At 43.1% G+C, this 22,123-nt stretch overlaps 1 protein-coding gene across 4 annotated transcripts in view; it reads right to left on the reverse strand.

Moving 5' to 3' along the window:
- The window catches only part of TMEM184B (transmembrane protein 184B), a 30,815-nt gene that overhangs the window by 5,623 nt on the left and 3,069 nt on the right, over positions 1-22,123 (reverse strand). For 3 of the 4 annotated variants that reach the window (XM_083858852.1, XM_083858851.1, XM_083858854.1), the window contains 6 exons: positions 12,188-12,448; positions 9,724-9,889; positions 6,365-6,455; positions 5,754-5,829; positions 2,196-2,287; positions 1,729-1,898 (listed from right to left, as the gene is read on the reverse strand). In XM_083858852.1, the coding sequence (XP_083714978.1) occupies positions 1,729-1,898; positions 2,196-2,287; positions 5,754-5,829; positions 6,365-6,455; positions 9,724-9,889; positions 12,188-12,448 (856 nt within the window). Of the gene's footprint in view, positions 1-1,728; positions 1,899-2,195; positions 2,288-5,753; positions 5,830-6,364; positions 6,456-9,723; positions 9,890-12,187; positions 12,449-18,686; positions 18,931-22,123 lie in introns of those variants that run through there. The other variant, XM_083858853.1, reaches the window with a different exon arrangement.

Below are 22,123 nucleotides of genomic sequence, written 5' to 3' on the forward strand. Positions count from 1 at the left end.
AATAAATTTAGGCAAAGAATGTTCAAACACTGATCCTCTTCTATTCTCAATTGACACATAAACTGTGGAACTAACTGCTGCAGGACTTAATCAAGTCCTAAAGAGTAAAAGGAGTCAGATATTTCTGTAAGCAATCCCGTGATGTCAGTGTTGTCCCAAAATAGGTTCTTTCACACAGTGTTCAAGAGGCCAATCCACACAGTCAAGGTATTTGGCTTATTTACAGATCTACACAGAAAGGAGTCCTGGCTGGCAAATCCACAAAGCCAGCATGATGACTACCAAAGCTTTTTGCTATTTATACATTTTAGCAAACAAACCCACTAATGTTCCTTGGCTAAAAATTACCTAATTCTCTTTTTAATTAGTATTCTGTCTTCTATTGGTTAATGATCCTCTCGCTGCTCATGCTAATTAGTCTGCATGATCAGTCTCTCCTTTTGAGTCAGTGGTTTCTTGGGTCAGTGGCCATGATGTCCCCCTGCCAGAATTATCTTTAACTCTGTTGGAGCTGATTCAAAACAGTTGCTGACCTGTCTTTATTAGTTTCTTCCTTATCTTGGGGGTTTTGCCAAATGTCTTTGTGGCTTGTAAATTCTGCATTCTTTGTGTTCGCTATCTGTGGGACATCCTTCTTCCCAAGCTTTGTGAACCCTAAACCTTAAGAAGGCAATTCTACTGTCAAGTAATTTATCTTTCTAACCCCTGGATGTCACTTGGAGCTTGTTTGTTAGCTGCTGTTTCACAGATTAAATCTCTTTTCTTGTTGATTAGACTTGAAAGAATACAAAGATCAAACACCAAAGAACATCCTTTCTTAAGAAAATTTTGACATATTCCACATTTTGCAACATCAGCACTTGCATTAGCTAGAACAAAAACTGAAGTAACAGAACTTTTCATTAAGTATATTAGTGTTTTTGACACACCACTGTAAGAAAGAGGTTTCTTCCTGTCCACAGCTTAGTGGCTGAAGAATTTCAGAGAAGACAAAGTGTGTGACCAGATGCCTCAAGATGATAAACTAGACAGCTTATTATTTTGTCTGTAAACAGGGAGGATGGGCTATACTCCAACAGCCTAAATTCCACCTAAGTTCCTACTCAATTAGTCTTTGAAGTGCCACTCAGTAAACCTAAGTAGGGCATTGAACAGGAAAATGCTTAGAGCCAATTAGTCAGAAGCACTAAGCTTAGGTGGAATTTCTACTTTCTGACTGTGCCTCTGCTTCATGTGTATGAATTCTGAATGTCCTTCTCTCAGCGGTGGTTCTGTGGCAGCACACACTGCATCCAGCCAGCTTGTTGCTTCACATACATCACAGACATACCATTAAAATTTTATTTATAGAGCACCATAAAAAGCACTAAAAATTTTTAGATGTGCCACTTTAATCAATAAAATGGCAGCATGCAGATAAAATGTTGGCAGCTTATGCTTTATGATTGTTTCAGGAATGCAGAGGACTCTTCACCTTATCAGCTGATTTTGCCAGGTACCCTATTCTTGTGCACACACACAGAGAAATAATAAGGATTCAGGACCCTATAAACAAAAATTAAACTGAGCAAAACAGATTACCCAGAGAAAAGCAATGAATCACTATAAGCCAAATGGAATACAGAAAGACATTCTGTCTCTTAATCAACATCTGCTCTATTGACTCCTGTGTTTGAGCCCCTGCAGAGAGCTCTTTGTGCCTACCAAGAGAAGGGAAAAGCAGCTCACCTTGCCAGAAGGACAGGAAGATGACAGACTTCACCATGAAGAACTTGAGGACTGGGCTATAGGGACTGAGCAGCTCACGTGTGGCAAAGTAGAAAAGGAAGAGGGCATACAGTGCCAGGCTGACAGAGATGTTGTAGATGATCGTCACATAGAGGTAGCCACTGGTTACACTGAAAAGAGAAGATAGATATATAAATGCCTGAATATGGCATAATGTTTTCCCCTTGACACTGTCAATGGAGAGTTTCGAGAGTCTGTTTCCTTCCTGCCTCTTGGTCCCATTCCCACCTCCAAAATAAGGTAGAAGAAACATGAAACTAAAAGAGGGCTACCTCTTCCTCCTTTTCTCATGTACATCAGCCCATGTAGTCCCATCTTTTCTCATGGCTCAGCACACACAACAACAATAAACAAAGCCAGGCAGAGAAGGGGCAGCCAAATCTTGCATGCTAAATAAATAAACTTACTCAAAGTCACCATCCTGGTACTTGCCAAAGGCCTGAAGGATGACAGTGCTGATTGCCATGAGGGGCTTCACCACACAGAACTGCAGGGTAGCCTACAGGAATGAGAGGGGAGGAATGAGAAGGAATGGTGCAAAAGCATAAGCTGTCAAACCAGCATCACAATGGAGTATCCATGGGGACCACTCAGCATGGCAACACAATCCAGTCCCCGCAGGAGGTCTGACCCTGCTACTTGCTAATTGATTGTGCTTGAGGACTGCAGCACCCAAAAGGAGATGAAGGAGTTTCAGAAGACGAACATGTGCTATCTACTTGTCTAGAATGGGAAGAAAAACCTCTCCGTAGGGGTTTTCCTAGAAGCTGCTCAGCCCCACTCTTTCAGAGATGCTTTTCACAGGCTGCACTGCAGCACATTTATGCACTGTAACAGTATTAAAAAGAAAAAAAATCCCACACTATGCTGTGGCACAGACACAGCAAGTTTAACAGAGACAGTGGGGAAGGAAAGCAAATTCCTGTCCACAGTTATCACAAAGTGTGGTAAGAAGGTACACTGGATCAGAGGGGTACCCTGCTGTCTGAGGAGGAACTTTTGACAACTGCCACAATATTAAGCCATTTTGTAAACACAGCAATGTGTGTTGCCACACACAAGTTAAGAGCTATTCTGCTGTCATCCACATGACCTTTACTGAATCTCCCCAAAGGTTCCATGCTCTTGAGATCAGCTCTAGCCATTCTGCCTGTATAAACTACTGCTCCTACTGGGACTGAGTGTTCTATCAAAGCCGCTACATTCTTCAACTTTCTGCAGATGTTGAACTTCAAAGTCCTAAAAAAGGGAAGACTTATGGCCCTAAAAATGTCACCCTGAAGAGATGTGGCCTGTGTCTCCCTGAAGGAGGCTGAAGAACCTGGGTAGGTGCTGATCCGTGTGCATGTGGGGAGGGCTATGTAAGGAAAGAAGGCAAAACCAAACGGTAGTAATTGCTTTGGATATGATACAATTTATTAGTGGTCATAAGACTTCAAGGAGATTAAAAACTCCAGTACATGCCAGCTAGTGAGTCACTTTAAATATGTGAACTGGAAAAGGTCAAGCTAATTGGTAAACAACTCCATCCTCTGAGCTTCCCCTTCTTCTGATCTGGGGACATTTTAACTATTTCCCCACAATCCAAACCACCATGTACTATTTTTAGCTGCTTCCGTAGAAGATGCTATAGCATATGGGAAGCACATGGATGGTGTGTGACCCATGTATGAGGGTCACCAGACAGAGGCCCAGCAAAGAATCTTGATCAAGACATCTTTAAGGAAACAAGCTGTTTAGATTTCACACCACAGACACCAGCACACCACCACACTTTTGGAGGTCCACAGGCAACACAGGCAGACTGACTGACCCACAACACACATTCCTCTTCCTGATATAATGATGGTGGATACTGCACAGATCAGCCCTGATATTTGTTCTGTTACCCTTTCACACCAGCCTTCCCAGGGGTTTGCCTTGAAAGGTCTTCCCCAAAAATCCTGGAATTCTAAAAGTACCAGAAAGTGAACCTTGGCATCAACAATTTCTCACCAAGACAATATTTAAGTTTAAGCCAAGATGGATGGAATTATTTAAGAATCTCTTTGCAATACACCTCCCTCACAGCCTCCACAGCAGACTTAGCAGTTAGGAAAGAGCAGGCATGAGTAGAAAAACTGCTGCCAGATACCAGCAAAAGAAAAGCAAAGTATCTACCAAAGACAGAGTTACCAAATGACCTGGGATCTGTGGAGGCCAGCAGAAAAAACACACTTTCCCCATTCCCCAAGGTGTGCTTCTAGTCTTCACTGTTGTGAACAAACTTTCCAAACACAGACATGTTCAACCCAGGTGGTGAACTGCAAGAGGCTGTGGGACATGAGAAGCAAGAAATCTAAGAGAAATTATTTCTCCAGCATTCATTCATTTTCATGGGTGTTACATGTGTTTACAATAAATATATTGAAAAAGTCAAAGTTAACATTAGGAGCAATAAGAATAAGTAATACAGTGAACCAAAGGGTGTCCAGATGAAACCCATGAGAAACAGCTGAAGCAACATACTGGGTTCAGACTAGAAAAGAAAAGTATCAGGTGAGAAAACAAAAAAGCAATAAGGGCAAAATATGGGGCAGGGACAAATAGAACAGATACACAAAACGGGGTCCTTTGAAAATGGCCACTTGTGCAGCACAGCTTAACCCTGGATATTACCATGAGGCTGCATGTAACAGTGTGTCTTTTTGGGGTGACACTAAGGCCTTTCTATATCCCAGTCAGCCTCTCCATAGAGAAACTGCTTGAGAAGAATTCAGGCAGCAATTCAAGCTCACATATCCACACACATTACAAGGCTAGCTCAGCAGAGAGGCAGAAGGCTCCCAGCCCCAGATCAATTTCCAGCAAACGTTTATTTCATGTGCTGAAAGTGAATCTGGAGCAAAAGAGGGGGACCCTGTGGATTTTCTCAGTTACATAGGGTCTCAGGTTCGTAGGTGGTACAGAGGGCAGGGCAGGGGGCAAGTGACCATAGGGAAGAGAGGAACAGGACACCTACAGCCAATGGGGAAACAGGGAAAAGGGATACCATGGGGTGGGTGATGGACTTGCAAAACCCAGAGAGAAGAATGCAAGGAGCCATGGGGGAGAAGCCTTTTGTTACACCTGGGAGGGGTCGCTTTTCCAAGGCAAGGGAGTTGGAAAATCCTTTATTGGCACAAGGGACTCCACAGCTGCACTGTACTTCTGATGTTCCTGCATATTGCTAAAACACAGAAGATAGGCCATGATGTTCAGGAGAAGCCAGGGCAGATATCTAGACCTGCTGACAAAATTACAGTGACCTGAGCCCTTTCAAAGAACCAGACCTGCTTCACACTGCCTCCTCAGAAACTTCCTGTGTTCATTTCAGCAAGTGAGTAAAGCCTTGAAATTGACCTGCTGTTTCATGACAGCCAGAGGTGACTGACCTGCAATGAGCAGACAAGGGCTGTGTAGAGGTTTAGGTCTCCTCCATTCACCCACCCTTGACATACCCAGTTCAGCACAGACAGACACACATATGGTGAGCAATACTCGGTTCCTCCTACAAACAAATGTGTCATGCTTCACCTCCACCCCCTCCTCAGCTCCAAACCACAACAGCAGCACTGGGAATTCAGAAGGCTGTTACACAACTGTGCGGTGTCTGCGACACAACACAGACATCAATTTCTTAGAGCTGGGATGTCTGTAATCCAGAAAGCAGAAGAGTTTCTTCCTAGGATTAGCATCAGTTCCAGGAGACAACTTGTGTCTTAAACTAAGGCCTTTCTGATGTGGGGTTGAGTAGAAAATGTTAGAATCATTCTTAACATTTTAAAACCATTCTTAACAAACAAACCAACCCTAAACACCTCCTCAGCAGTCTGTAGGCCTCTCAAAATGCTATTAGAGCCAAAAGAAATTCAGCAGCAAAACGCACCATTGTCACCTCCACACACTTAAATTCTGCAGAATGTTCCAGTCCCTCCAGCCCATACCTGTTTGCAGAATCGCAGGAATCCAATTGAGTATGTCTTTCCCCACAAGCAGCAAGTCCCATACACACAGCTGGACCTGAAAGAGCCAACATAAGATTACAGAGTTCACAAGCAAGATTTGGGCAAGAGTACAAGATTCCCACCCTCTTCGTCTACCTCTCTAGCAAAGTTTCAGGACTGGTGCTTTCTCCAACAATCACTGCCTCTTTCAGAGACATGTCTAAAATAACATCCTGACTATACACTGCATTTTTTTTTTCCTGTCACTGAGTAGCATGGGGAGAAACATAGATCCTAGAGAAGACACAAAGAGTCAACTGAAGACAGAAAGGATTTAAAGGAGGAGAAGGTCCCCTGCTTTAGGGAGTAAGAAAATAAACAAAGAAATAGGCAAGTGTCCAGAAAAACTGTGACTCAGTCCAGCTTGCCTAAGAGGATGCGATCAGGCTGATCTGTCTCAGAGCAAGGTAGTGGTAAATCATCATCATCCATGCTGCCCAGTTCCAGCAGACATTTGCCACTTGACACAGTTTTTCAGGACAGAGATAGAGAAATACTAGATGGGCACAGAAGGAGGACAGCGTCCTGCTGTAAGTACAATAAATACTCACTCAATTGGTTTCCCTCTGATCTCAGACATGATGGAGCTCTCCCCTCCCAAGTACTCATAGCACAGGCTGAGAAAGTTGTATATTACAAAAGCTGCAAAGACATAAATCACAGTAAAATGAAAACCAACTTCAAAACAGGTGCAAGGACCAAAAGTACAGGCAACTGACCAAACATTAGCAGGGACTGCTTATGCAGCACCTTTCCCCTCAAAGCACTCTAGATTTTAACTGCATTTATCATCGTACCTCAGCACTCACAAGACTATCTGAATGGGAGTTTGGCCAAGGTCCCAGGCCAGTTCCATGACTCATGCCAAGAGGGTCACAAAACCATTTAAAACTGTGGCCAGTCTCTGTTTTATTTGGCATCTGTACGATGCCATTCTTTATAGGGGTCCTGTGCATTATTCCAAGGCATTACACTGGTACTAAATAATCTGGAAAAGGTATCTCTGATCCATCAGTTATATGTTTTCTCTTGTATTTAATCTTTTAGCTGATGAACACAGTTTGTCTCTGCCAGGTAACCAGATTATAGACATAAGAGCTGGATAAACAGAGAGTTTATAACAATCAGTAAAACTCTGTTTTCATGTCTTGTGGGGACTTTTGCAAAACAGGCTCTCTGCTTTATTTTCTCAAAAAGATGAAATTTCTTGTGTGCTGAATAAACTTCTCTTTAGCCACCTCTTTTCCACCTTCCCTAGCAATCTGGTGCAGATGACGAACAGCCTGACCACTTCAGTGCTCTGCCCCACTTTAGTCCCCAGTAACTACAGATGTATCTCCTTTTCATGGGATCCAAACTCGCTTAAATGCGCATGAAGTGAGCCTGTACATCCTGTCTGCCACTCTCTGGACTTGTTATAATTGCTGTTGGACCCTGAATGTTGTGAGATTTTTTAGGGCAAGGACTGTGCTTCTGCATTTGTAACAGACAGCCTTGGGGCAAGGCAAAATGACAGACCAGATGATCCTTGCAACATTATATTCTGTGGTCACCTGCATTTGGACATTCCCTGGAATAACAACACCCAAATCCTGCTTTTTGCCCCAAATAACTGGGATAGAAACAGTAGTCTCAAGGAACTTTAAAATAAGAACAGAAACCTAATAATGTACAACACTGAGAAGCTAATCTTCCCAAGCAGCCAGTTATTAGACCTGAGGTCAATTTTTCCACACAAATGATCTTCCAAAGTCAGACAAATTCTTCTATAAGCATCCAAACTATGCCCTGGCAAAGAGGTACTCCACACTCCCCAAAACACTTATACTTACACACTCTCAAAACACTGTACTTAAGGCTTGTAGATGTGTCTAGATGGCAAGAATGATATGGACATAAAAGCCAGTGGTATACATGCTTCTATGTATGTAATTGGGATATTGTTATTCCATCTGTAATCCTTATTATTGAACGAAGTTCACGCAGTAATGATTTTGCCAAAGCTTTAATTAAGACAGAAAACACCAACCACGGAAAACTTATTTAAATAACTGTGGTAACCCCTTTTGCCTTCAATTTTCTTGCAACTCAGCTGACAGCTCCCAGCACCCAGAGGAAGAAAAGCAGAGCTTTTCCTATTGTCCTCCAGTGACCCCTGCCCTCTCATGTGGTCATTACAACACTAGCTGCCCATTCCCCAAGCACTACGGAAGAGATGACGTCAGAGGAAGAAAAAACAAAACAGAAATATCTGCCCATTCATCCCCAAAAGAAGGACTAATTAGCAAAGCTCACCACACCAGCAAAGAACTCTTCTCCCATTCTCGATCCACATCCATCAGAGGGTATACATGATATCAACATAACAAAAGAAAACCCAAACAAACCCTACTTGTGTCAGTGATTCTGACACCCTGGTTTGTACAGAAACAGCCACATGAAAGAGTAACAACAGAACAGGCTTAGCCTAACACACATTACAAAATACAGTCCATAAATGGCTTAAGAGAGCTTTCAGAATTTATTAGTAGGGTCTTCCACCATTCCTTAACAGCCCACTTTGCAATGTAAAACCTTTCCAAAAAATAAAGGTGGATGGCAAGAGAGGGAAGAGGACAAAAAGGCTGTTTTGAAGCAATCCTCAGAAAAAGCAAGGGAGAAAACCTGCTTTCAAAAGGTGTTTTCGCCTCCACTTGTAGTTTTCTCACAGGCCAACATGCCAAAGTGAACTCTGGAACACGGGCAGCCTCCTGAGCAGATGCTCAAATGTTTGCAAAGTCCAAGAGCAAGAGAGGCAGAGGGATAGTGGCTGTTGCTAGGAGAGCAGCAGGCTTCCTGCTAGACCTATACACATGCACAGGGAAAGAAAAAAACCCAGGCCCAAACAAAGAAGCTTTCTTGCATCACGTGTGTGCATTTGCCATCTGGTGCTGCATCCAGAGTATTGTTGTGGATGTGAAGGAAGGCCTGCTAGCCCCTTCAGCTGATTAACTTGTTCTCATGGCCAGGGGCAACGCTCCACAATGCAGATCTCGCCAAAACAACTGCACCAATGACTTAGGATTTAATGAGAGTATGGTGATAAATTGTCCTCAAAAAGACACTACTAAAGTGCAGTATCTCCTGCTGCGTTGGGCAGAGGCTTCTTTCAGGATGAGACTAGGAAGGAAGCTACAATAGCATTTACAGGTAAGTAGCCTTTTCCTTCGCATAGAGTGCCAGTGGTATTAGATCACTGCAGCAGATAACCAAAACCAAGCAGGTGCTCATCCTGAACGTGGCACTCTCGCTTCTCCAGGATGCCAAAGCACTTAACACTTGACTAGCCCCAGCCTGTGGCCACTGTGTGACCCTGTGCAAGCGCACAAGTGGCCACAGGATGGGACCAGAGGAATACATTGCTAACAAGCTGCACCAGGAACACAGGACAAAGCAAGTGTCTAGCTGCTAAGTGCTGTTAAAAGACATAGGAGCTAAGCAATACTTCACTTTTTAACACCCAGATACCATCAGATTTTTTGGCTTTACCAAAAGCTTTTACCTTCCTGAAGCAAAGGATCCCAGAAAACCACAGACGTAGCCTCTACAGAACCTTGGAGGGAAGGCTCATGCTCAGAGGCCAGTGAGGGCAAGGGTCAAGTTGGACAGGGCTTTGAGCAATCTGATCTAATGAAAGATGTCCTAAGCCATGGCAGGGCTGCTGCACTAGATGATCTTTAAAGGTCCATCCTGTGACAAACCATCCTATCATTCTATGATTTTCATTCACTAAGCAAGCCATAGTTATCCAGTTAGGCATACCATTCAGTAGGTGACACGATGCTCCCTTCGTGTTCTCAAACAGAAATCCTTCTTCTTCAGAGACTACAGAGACCTCCCCCCGACCACTTTCTGTCTGACCCCTCCTTACCTTCATAGCAGTCCCGCACTGTGCCAAAGTAAACATAGTACTGGTCATTGGTGAAGAACAGGAGACTGAGCCATGAGTCAAAGGCATAAATGGGCACAATGAAGAGGATCCGAACAATGTAGCGCTGTTCATTTGGGCAGCTATAGCAGCGGAGATGCATGTAGATCTGAGAGACGGAGAGGGGAGACCAGGATCAGTGGTATATGGGGCAGAGAGGAGAAAGTAGAACTGGAGAGTCAACTGGGCCAGGAAAAACAAACTCAGTAAATCACCTCTTGATTGCCTTCAGCAGCCTCAAAGTGATGAACATAAAAGAAAAGATAAATCATTGTTATCATATGGCATTGATACAGCAACCTTCAGTTTGCAGAGAAGGGGAAAGAGGGGAAAGAGAAAATGGAGGCATTTTTAATCTAGTTTCTTATAGGGGATTGATTTATTTTTCCATCACCTTGTCCACATTCTTTTTGTTCATACCTTTTCTGCCAGTCATCAGTCCTACATTCCTGCTACCCTCTTTTAAGTACCTAAGATTCATAACACTGCAGCCTGCTTTTCTTTGAAAAGGGACAGTGTGCACACTTAAGCACATGCTTATTGTGAACACTCACTCTATTGGCTGTTTTGGAAGCTTTTGAGACTTTCACCTGAAACAACCTATGAGAGCCCTTTACAGTGCATCCTAAAGCTGATAAGCCACAGCCCATCTGCTGAAAAGGTGTCATTCTGCACGTAGGTGACAGCACAGCCACAAAGGGTCAACCATCGAGGGAGCACTGAGCTCATGCAGTGTGCTCAAAGGAACCACACAGTTTGTTCTGTCTGACTGCACATGCACACATGCCAATCCCTCTAAGTCACTGGCTGGGGGCAGCACAGCATCCCCACCCTACCTACTTCCACCACTCACACCTTAGCCATCATTAAATCCCGCATCTAAGATGCTTTTTTACAGAACACCCACCTCCCCGAAAAGGTATTGACCACAAGCACACCCTGAAGATGAGCAAAACCCCTGTAATCCCCTAATAATATGGGCAGAGCTTCAGCATGATTTGTGGGTACACTCTCTTGACCATGAAGTCATGAGAGGCAAGGCCTCTCTCTGTACAGCAATTCTCACTGAGCTGCTGTCCCAGCTGCTGGAATTAGTAACAGCCAGCTGATTACATATGTGCTTCACCACTGACTGATTCTGTTGCCTGAAGAGGTATAGGCATTCATCTGAAGCTTCACCCTGCATTTTGGGGCGCTGTGAGGATTCCCCAGAGACGAAACAAGCATACATTGACAATCTCATCTTTCCATGTAAGGGAGAGGGGCTTGAGTGTCCCAGCTGTTACTTGTCCCTCACTGGTCAAAATTGACTGAAGGGCTCAACAATACTTCCAATTCCTCTTCTTAACCCATGAGAAGCTCACAAAAAGTTCATTTCCTGAGGAGAACAGGTTGAAAATAAGCTAACGAACCTTAGAGATATTTTTGCCTTGTGACAATCCCAGTGACACATCTCATGCAGAACAGAGACAGCTGACACCAGAGTTCAGATGACTCCAAGCTTTGCCCTTGGGATGTCAAAAGAGCCCTATGATCCCATATGCCTAGGAGAGCACAGGAACTGCTGCCATGTAAGAGGACAACAGTGCATTTCAATCAGCAGTGCTTCTGGAACTGACCTCCATCAGTTTCTTCAGAGGAGGGCATTAATGCAATGTTATACTGTGCAACTGTGCAATGTTATACTGCAGAGGAAAATTTCTTCCTACCCTCAGCAGGTGATCAATTTGACAGGAGGATCCATTGAACTTGTAATTGTTACCCAAGCTGGTGAAACTGCAGGTGTTACTCTTATTCATCTGTGACTAATCCATTTTTTACCTTCAACCTTCACTAGCCCCTGTACTCCATCAATAGGCTGTACTTTTCTAGATTCTAATCATCACTCTGGAATCTACAATCCAACAGGTACAAAACACAGGTTGATAAATAATAGGGCTTGTGTTTCCCCACTGTATTTTTCAGTTCACATGACAGCTACATGAAAGAGAGGAACAGAACAGGATGCAGGGTTTGACTTATTCTGGTTCCCAGGACACGTGCCCCAGAGAAAGGGGAGGGGAAAAAAATTAAAATTAAGCATTTCCTGCTACTCCTTTCCACAGTGGAGTTCAGCCTGTGGAATCCACTGGCACAGAAGGTCAAAGGAGGAATGTCAAACAAGAGGTGACTAGAATCTTTTAGCTAACAACTGACAGAATTTAAAAAATGGCAAAATTCAGCTAAAGACCTGTGAAAGGATGGCTTGAGATAACATAGCTTTCTGCAGACCTTCAAGAGATGGCCAAATGTCTTACACCTGCTAGTTTAAAAGAGTGTGCTTCCCCTCCATTCACACTATGAAAATGGTCTGTTCCTTCACTGTGGGGAAAAGGAAAGGATGAGAAGTCAAGTGACAGGGTTTTACCTGATGGCAGGTGATGAGCAAAGCTGTCCATACAAAGAAACCTGAGATAGCCTGAGCAGCAGTGGTCATGAGGAATATTGGCTGCTCCACAGCTGTAGGGCTGCCATCCTCTGGCATCCAGGAGAAGTTAGGAGCCACAGCTGGAGTGGTGGCAGTTGACCCCAATCTGGGGGCTGCAGTGACATCAGTCATCATAATCATGGTGCCCTTTGGTGTGAGGTTCCAGTTGGGATTGCTAAAGAGCTGCCCACAAGCCAAGACCTGTCAGGGAAGAGAACCACAAGCCAATTGAATCCAGCTGAAAGTAGTCAGGAATGTAATAGAACTTTGCATCTCTCACATGCCTTTCACCAGGCTGCTCACATGTTTTGTGAACAGGACCTGGGTAAGTCTGCCACTGCCACCCTCCTGATATAAGAGATCATGTGGTACTCAGGAACCTGTGATACTTCCCAGAGACCATGAAATCTGGCCATTGCCATCATCACCACCCTTCTGCAATAAAAATACGTAAGATGAATACAGCATCCACCAGAGATCATAGAATCACAGGATGTTTCGGGTTCGAAAGGACCTTAAAGACCATCTAGTTCCAAGCCCTGTGCTGTGGGCTGGGACACCTTCCACTAGACCAGGTTGCTCGGAGCTCCAACAAACCTGTCCCTGAACACTTTCAGGGATGGAACATCCCTAACTCTTCTGGGCAACCTGTGCCACTGTCTCACCACTCTCACAGCAAAGAATTTCTTCCTAATATCTAATTTAACCTACTCTCAGTTTAAAGCCATTTCCCTTAGTCCTATCACTACACACCCTTGTAAAAAGGTCAGAAGGAAGTATCTAAATCATCCATACTGGAAGATGACAGGCACACCTAAATTACAGCTCTGTTTTCCATTAGAATACAGGCAATTCTGCTCTGTCTTAGTGTCATGGTTAGCCTGCCAAAAAGCAACAAGCTACAAGAGCATGTGCCACCAATGTCCCTACGCAGGAAGGGAGCAGGGGGGGAGAATATCCTAATTCCTCCAGCAATTAGGAGGAATGCCCACCTCTCCTACAGCCATGTTGAAAACTACACTCAGTCCAAAGCACCCTCACTGAAAGATATGCACTGAAAGCTCTTCTCACTTTGACAGTGTCTACAGCATGAAAGTCATGCTTTTACCAAAATTTGTATGGCATGGTACATTTAGCCAGCCTGTTACTAATTTTACTAACTTAGCATTGTTTTCTACATGATGTGAATTAAACCTGATTGGCATTTAAAAGCCAGCTGACACATAAAAACACATGCCGAACACAATACGCAAGATTTCAAAGCAGCATGACCCTTGGCCATTTCCTGGTAAAAAGCTATCTTCTTCAATGGAACAAATTCTTGAAGGTCTAAGATCTAAAGTAGCTATTATTTTCAATCTGGTCATAAGTAGACTCTAGTGTGACCTCTGGATTGTAGGAAAATAATCCACTTAAACCAAGATCACAAGCAGGCAGCCATTGGTTCTATCCATTACAAGAGCTGCTTTTGAAGCAGCTATCAAAGGGAACCGCATAATATTGCCTCCTTCTGATAACCTCTCAATATTTTGCAGAATAGCACTTCTATAAAAGCTCAAGACATTGCCCTTGCACAGGCCTTTATGATCAGTGGATGGAAAAGGCTTTAGAAAGGCCAATGATCCATTGCCAGAGTTTACAGCTGCACCAGTGAAGGACACAGCTGTCATCTACTGACAGGTTGTTACAGAACACAAAACAGAACACATATTCACAGAGGAACTGCCCCGGCCCTGCTCCACCTGAAGCCACAGCACAAATTAGGGAATAGATACCCAGTAAAGGCAGACTGCCAGTAGCAAGTCCTTTCCACATGTGTATGAAGGCATGAAAATGGCCCCCTTAGCACAGGCTTTTCCAGAGCACACACTTGTAATCACTGGTGTGCAGCAGTCTGACGTTACCTTATGTCACACTGCACCTCCTTTCTGCTTTCTTCCATGGGGGAAAAAGTCCTGGGAAATACCCAGATTTGTTTAAGGGCATATTATTATCTTACTATAAGTGGAGCTGCAGAAGTGCTGTGCTTTAATTTACAAACTAATCATCACACTTGGCTTTTTTTTGCTCTTTGCAGTTGTTTTTCTAAAATATGCCTGCTCTGTGTTACGGCTTTCCATAACTGCATGTACAGTAGAGTAATTCCTTTCCAGTCCTGATCATTATGGGAAATGTAACTTAAGTTTTGAACTTCTAAGCATACACACACACCCCCACACTTCATTATCTGTACTATATCTAAAAATTTGGAGAGATGGAGGCTGGGTGGAGATGTCACAGGTTAGCAAGACTTATTGCTTTGAAGAAAGGGATTTCTACCCAAGTAACTTCTGAAGCAACTGAATACGCAGTGTTGAGAGTGCTTCCACAAAGCTCAAAAAGGGCACATTCAAAATGAAATCAGAGCAGATGCACCTGTGGTTAACCTAGCTCTAAATAAAGTCCAGCCAGCTGCAGTCCTGTACATCCCAGTGCACTTTGGGAGCTATGCAAGACAGGAAGCTGCTAAACTCTTCCAAAAGTTCATGGAGGAGACGATCTGTACAGCAGACCACAGGTACCAGGAGGAACAGGACCTGGACCTCCACACTCCAGCTAATCAAACCACATCAGTGGCACAGAATCAAATGCACCAGCAGTAACATCAACAGAACTGAGGATATGAAAGGGAATTCTTCCGTGTCTCTACACTCATTTAAAAATAAGTGGAAGCAGAACAAAGTGATCAACAAGCATTTTGTCATTACAGGGGTTATGTATTCATAAACAATGTCAGTCATAAATTGAAGCTGTGTATGATGTAATCTTAATACTGCCCGCTTGTGATTATACACCAACAGCCATTAATTACAGGATTGTGGATCATTCTTCACCTAATCCCCTTCAATTCATAGAGTCATTGAAATCAGTAACTTTTTCCACCACTGTGTTCTGAAAGAAAATATACAAACTCTCTTACAAAACCGAGCTTACATCTCCAACCCAAACCCCAAACCACATCACCCATGAGCACTCAGGGTTGCCCCTGTGGACAGCTTTTTATTTCCTTGACACCTTTTATTGATTCTATGCATTCTATGCATCAGTTTGCAGTTCATTCTCCTTGCTAGTGAAACACGAAGAAATGCTGTACTCCAAAATCTGCAAAATTAACATAAACCTTCCAAATTATCCCTTCTAATCTCCTCAAGTCCCACACATCACAGCTACAGTGACAGGTATAAGCAGCACACAAAGCTGTTATGAAATACTACTGTATGCAAGAAGCTGAAGCTGTAAGAGAAATTCCGGTCTATACTTAAGTAACAGGTAACAGCACAGATGACTGGAGCCTTAACCAGGGAAGTAGATTTCAGCTCATTCACTACCACCAGCTTAGTCTGCTAGCTCCTCTTCTGCCTTGTTAAAAAGATCATTGTGAGGGTGGGCTGTGGCAACTCTCTCAACAGGCCTTGCTTCTGAGATGTCTCTTCCCACTGCGCAAAAGGACACAAGCCCAGTAAAGGTGGTGCCTGGGAACATGTCACAACAAAAATACTGCCTTAATGAACTACAGATCCAGTACCTTGGTATCAGCAGATTCCCTCTTACCTGACACTGTGAATGTGTTTGGACACTTATTTCTTGGAAATAAGTAATTATTTCCACCTCCATCACAGCCTAAGTCAGTGCCACAACACGTTTTCCTGCTTCCTCTCATGCCTGGGTACAAAGATACTTTCCAACAGCCATAAAACTATTCCTTATTCACCTTCATCTTCTCCTCATTTCCACTTTGCTACTTCAGTTGTGCAATGACCTGACATCAGTCATGCTCCTGCCTGTGATTTCTTTCCTGGTGTTCCTCCCAGCTGGCTGTATTTCTCTGTTGTTTCTTGTGCATTTTAAGCTCTCTGGGACAACCATCTCTTTGTTCTCTGTCCATATAGTTCCCAGCACTGCAAGGGACCAAACCACGAAAAAAGCGCTTGACATTACCATATGTCAAATTAGAGGCACTTGGAAACCTGAATTACCACTGCAATACAAACCAATCTAATGCATAATAAAATTTGAAGCATTTCTTACTCTTCCGTCATGTCCTGTTTTCTCTGCCCACCTGTTTCATCTCTGCCTCACTGCTTTCAGTTCAAAGGAGAATAAAGTTCCTTGCACACTTATGCTCCCTCTCTAGAGAGCTCTTCTAAATATATCAAAGGAAAATATTTCGACACTTACAAATTTCGCTTTTGGAGCTTTCCTCATCTCCAAGTGACTACCTTGCTCCCCCCACAGGTAACCAGGACCAGAACAGAGAGCCAGGAAGAGCACCAAACTTTGGAAATGGGAAAACAAGCACACATAAAAGTACATCTCTGTAAACACATACAGCTTTTGGACACAGTTTAGGTGTATTCCAGGATGGCCACAGGAAATTTGAATAAGAGCTAGTATGATTCTTCTACATGGGCTACAGGAGCTTCTGGCAATGCTGAGGTCTGTACACAACCACCTCCCAACATGGAAGGTAGAGATCCCACCCCATCCCCTACAAGCTGTCACCTGTTCCTGCCCAGACGTCATTACAAGTTATATATTAGAGCAAGACAAGGCCTTGTGCTGCCAGGGCATTAGCTTAAACACCAAACTAGTACCTCTTACATTTATCTAACACATCTTCTGAAAACTCTTTAGGAGTATTAGGGTGGGCTCTCAATGCAAGGAGGGGACAAGAAAACAAAACAAAGCTAGTGCTATTTCTATCAAGATAACTGTCCTGATAAAAACCCAGAGATAGAGAACACTAACATTCTTGATACAGAAGAAGCTCCACACGGCATGGGGAGCAGTTCTTTTAATGACACCACACAGATGTAAAGTCGCAGGGATGTGTCCACATGGCCTGCACCCACAGAAAAAACAGCATACTAATTCTCCATCAGGAGCAGATTGCCAGCCCTGTATCTTCAGGAAACAGAGACCTCCTGTCTACAACATTAACATGGCAGCTTCTTCTGCTGAAAAAAAACTCAAAACAGAAAACAGACAGGATGTGGCAAAATGAAAACAAAAAAATTCATTTTTGGCTTGCATAAAGGCATGGAAAATGTTACCACCGAGGAGGAGCTATTTCTACATAAAGGTAAACAAACATAAATATGAAAATCTCACTTCTGACGCAACAAAAGTGGTGTAAGAGGAAGGAAGAAAGGTTCAGGCGTGGTCCTTTAGTTCCATGGGGTACATCTGAATATTCAGCCACAATCTAGTAAAGGAGGAGGTGTTTGCCTGCTCTGAGCAAGATCTGCTCCAGTGCCAATAGGAATAGAACCTCAAACGATAAGAATCAGAAGTTGTTCTCTCCCATCTGCAAACACAATCTGTGTTTTTAAAACAGATAATCTCATTTGAGGCTGAAAATATTTAATTTTTAAACTGATGAGTCAGTAAAGAATGATACATAAAGCTATCCTATGAAAGAGTCTTAACAGCTAAGCCTCCTTCTGCTGTACAAGACACAAACCAAAAAAACCACACATGACCTGGCTGCAAGGTTCTCCTGGAGAGCTGTGAGACACGACAACGCTCTTCCTATTAACCTATTCCACACTTATATTGCTTTAAATATCCACCATACTGAACTTTGTTAAAATATCACAAAAACATTTTCCATGCCCCTCTAATTCTTATTCCTTCAAGAGTTTCTCCATTAAATTATCTTTATTGTGGATCCAAAAAGGCCAATACAGAAGTGCCATGCAGTAGATGAATCAGAGCCTGAACCTTCTGCATTTATTAGAACACAAGCAAGAGCTTTATATAAGTGAAAGCAGCAGCTTAATGTTTTTTGACAATGTGCCCGAGACTTACAAGGAATACAAAAACACAGGACGAAATGGTTCAAGATTTATTTTAGACTATTTTAATTGTAAAACAATGCCTAGGATTACCAACTGGCACCAGCTCTTTCTGTTATGCTAAGTATATATGATAAATAATTAATCTAAGGTCTTTTCAACACCCAAAGGGATGGCATCACCAGCTGAAATGGCAAAAGAGAGGAAAAGGAGCAGGTAGATAGGACAAAATTGCACTACACAGTAAGAGTCACTGGCACAGCTGAAATCAGTGATAGCAATCCAAGAAAAAATCAAATGTTTTTACATTTATTACTTCTTAAATTGCTTTTGCTCTCTGGGGTGCATCTAGTTTACTTAGCTATGAGACATGAAAAGGTCCCAAGAGCGCACTTCTAAGCTCTCCAGCAGCACTCCCAAAAATATCAGAGTTAAGTACACGACCTGGCATGCAATTCTAATACAACTCATGCTGGGCAGAGCTTTCTTAACTTCAAGTTGGTGAAAGTCACCCCACAACACACACCTGACACACAAGGACACACGGGTAACTCTGAATACACATGAGCAATGCTATGCTCAGTCACAAGAAGGGCACTCACCAGACTTACACACAGTGCTCACATCTACAGTTGCTGCACTCCATGTCAGCCTAAAGTTCTTGTCTCTCTGCCCAACAAATACAGATCCAAATGCAGTGCTCCTCAGTTTTATTTCTTTAGAGGAGTGATCAGTCTGAAGAGATGCCCCAGTCACAATTTCACAGCTCCTGGTACAGTCAATGAAACAAGGGGAAAGTGTCACTAGGACAGAAGACCAGGGTAGGGTCAGCAAGAGTGGAGCAGGGAGCCATTAGCTCAGAAGCAGAAGGTACAAGAGTTAGGCACCTAAGGAAGACGAAACCACAGGACAAGGTACACACCCACTAAGCCATACTCAAGAGATGATCCAATGCCTACATATACACATAAGACTGCACTGTACACACAAACAATTTAACCTTCAACAAGGTCACACCCCTATGTTTCTCATTTAGGGAAATTAAAATCCGAGAATACCACAAAAATCTTCTCCACTTGCAGCTCACACAGCCCCCACCCATTTTGCTAGACCATAGTCATCCTAAGAGAAGCTTCCCCTCCCCATGCGCCCATTAAAAAACTCAGAATCAACAACAAAATCCTTTTAACCTGAGCCGTGCACTCTTCTTTCCAGACTTTTTTTCTGCTCTATTAATTTCTGTTGTCTGACTGTATTTGCACAGCCCTCCTCTTTTTTTTGTGTGTGGACTGACCCACATTGTGATAGGTCAACATCCAACATCCAGTCCCTTTTTTGGAAGTAGACAGGAAAAAGAGAAAAAGAAGAAGGGATATTCTTCAACCTCCCAACCTCTCCTTTGAGAACAGGATCAAAGACGCTTGGGCCATGCACTGCGTCCCTTTCCCAAACTCCCAACAGCCCCGACTCCACGCAAACCAGGCAAGCCTTCTGTTCCCAGGGGAGAAACACAGAAAGAGTATAAAGATATTCTGCGACTGGCAGAGAGAAAAGACGCAAGAAGAAAAAAGGATGTGTTGTAAACAGTTGTGTCCCACATGACAGAGGATGTTTGCATTTCATTTTCCAAACTCTCAAGAACAAAGTCAAATCAGAAATTATTCCACCATGACTCACATTCATTGTTTCCCATCTCTGAGTGCCAAGACAGGGTAGACAACAGTTTTACAGTGACCATAGGATACAGTTCCTTTAAGAAGAATCAGAACTCAAACTCTTCGGCAGCACGGAAAAGTATTGAACTTATGGCAGTCACACACAAAGGAAGGTTTTCTAATAAACTAGAGTATACTTTTCCACACAGAAGATGACATATAGAATCTATCAGATCAGATCCATACTACAATTTAGCAAGTAAATGAGCTGAAAGAACCCAGATATCACAGGCCTAGGCAACTGTGCAGTGGTGCATATGAGGGCAATGACACATCTGACTTCCCCAGCAACCATTCTCTGATGCAGATATGTAGCAATGATTAACACTGCAGAAGTAATATCAGTGATTCTCAACAAAACACCCAAGGTCACACTCACTAAAAAGCCATTTTGTTATTGCTGCAATAACAACTGATTGGCTTATTTTTGTTTGTAGTTTGTTGCTCATCTTTTCTTTCTTTTTTTTTTTTTTTTAATTTAAACCTCTGGACGTGAGACACAAACATCCTTCCTAATTCCCCAAAATCATGAACTTCTAATTTCATTGCTCCTATCTAACACTAGCCCTTGCACACTTCTCTCCTGCCCTGCTACTTCATCAAGAAAAATAAAAATCCTACAGAGGCAAAGTTCTGAAAGAAAAATTAGGACCTTTGTATTCCTGGACTCTATCCCAAAAACCATCAACAGCAATGTATTTTCTCTATACAGAAAAAAAACACATGAAACATCAACCTGAGAGGGTGCATGCTTAAAAAAAAAGACAAAACTTCAACCCAATGTTTCCAGACACTCTGACAATAAATTACCCAGTTGCGTGAAGTTACCTGGAAGGGAATTTGTGTGAATGACTTCTGGCTTAAAACTCTTGTAAAATCAGTCCCTTCATAAAGTTATTGGGAGGGGGGAAGGAAGACTCTAAGTCAGGAGAGTTTTGAGAAGTCACTCCCAGATGAAGGGACAAATAGTTGCAAATAGCTTCACTCACCACTAAGAGACTTTCATAGCAAAACCAGCAAGGAAGAGACAAGATATGGTGAGCCATGAAAACAAATTCACTCACTTCTAACCTGCCTCTTGAGGTGACTGACTTGTCCATGTTCATTTCAAGTAACCTGGACAAAGGCATAGCTACATTACTGCTGCTGAGGCTGTATCTGTGTTGGAGACGACCAGGCAGCTGCAGGCTCCCAAGCAATCAGCTCCGTAGCCTCCAATAGCATCCATGTCATGTTCTGCAGCCTGAGGAGGGAACACTGGGTCGGAAAGGTCAGCTTTTAAGGTATTATTTCATCTCACCTTCTTCCTGAAGCCTCACTGCTGCACTACGTAACATGTTGCAGTCATTTTCTTTGCTGAATCAGGGGGACTTTTTTATACTAGTGAGCTGATCAGGGGCCACATGTACAAAATACCCAGGCAGAGATGGATGCTTTGGGGCTAGACACAAAAAACGTGAAGCCGTGACACCAACTCTCTATGCTCTTGGTCACTCTTCATTATATAACATCCCCAGACAGATGACCCTTTCAGTATCACCAGACTCCCAGGCACTGTGACTGAAACATTCCCATCCTTTCAATACAGAGACAGACTTGAGGGTGGGGAGAGAAATATCCAGGTACTGTTTGGGTTAACACTGCAGGTAGAATGTCAGTTAGTTCCCTTTTCAGGTTTCCTGTGAATTATGCCCCTCAGGGTCTATAAAGACCTGGTCAGACCCAGATACAGCACAGTTCCTGAGCAGCTTGCGCGTACACTGTATTTTCCCTGGACACAGCTTGCTCTGTTGCCTTCCCACATGCTACTTGCACCATCAGAAACAAAAAACTCATGGAGGTTGACCTGATTTTTGAAGAGAGAGAATCTGGCTATGAATAAATACTCCAGCCCACACCTCCTCTCAGAAGATAGAAACTCTGAGGTGAAACTCCTGGAGGGTGGCTGCAACTCACTGCTTTAGCTGGCAGAATTCACTTCTAAAACCTTCCTGGGGAATTGCTGCTCTGAAAACAGGTCCAGTTGCTCTCCCTAAAAGTAGTCCATAAAGGGGAAAAAAAAGAAAGAAAGAAAAACAGAAAAAAATGGAGGAAGAAAGAAAAAAAAAGCACCCCCAAACCTCTTACTATAAGGGTGTTTTCAGTTCAAGCATTGTAATATTTTACAGTTGTTTTAGGTAAGTGTTATAATCCATCTTATCACAGTGTCAAACTGCTTTCAGAGTCCCAAGTGTTCTGGTAGGGTGTGATGTCTTGACAGGAAACTGCTCCTCTACCACAAGAAAGCAAACCCCAATGAGTCTGGGAAGAAGTGAGAACATCAC

Source organism: Zosterops lateralis (genome assembly GCF_965231275.1).
Source record: "Zosterops lateralis genome assembly, chromosome: 4".
Lineage (NCBI taxonomy): Eukaryota > Metazoa > Chordata > Aves > Passeriformes > Zosteropidae > Zosterops > Zosterops lateralis.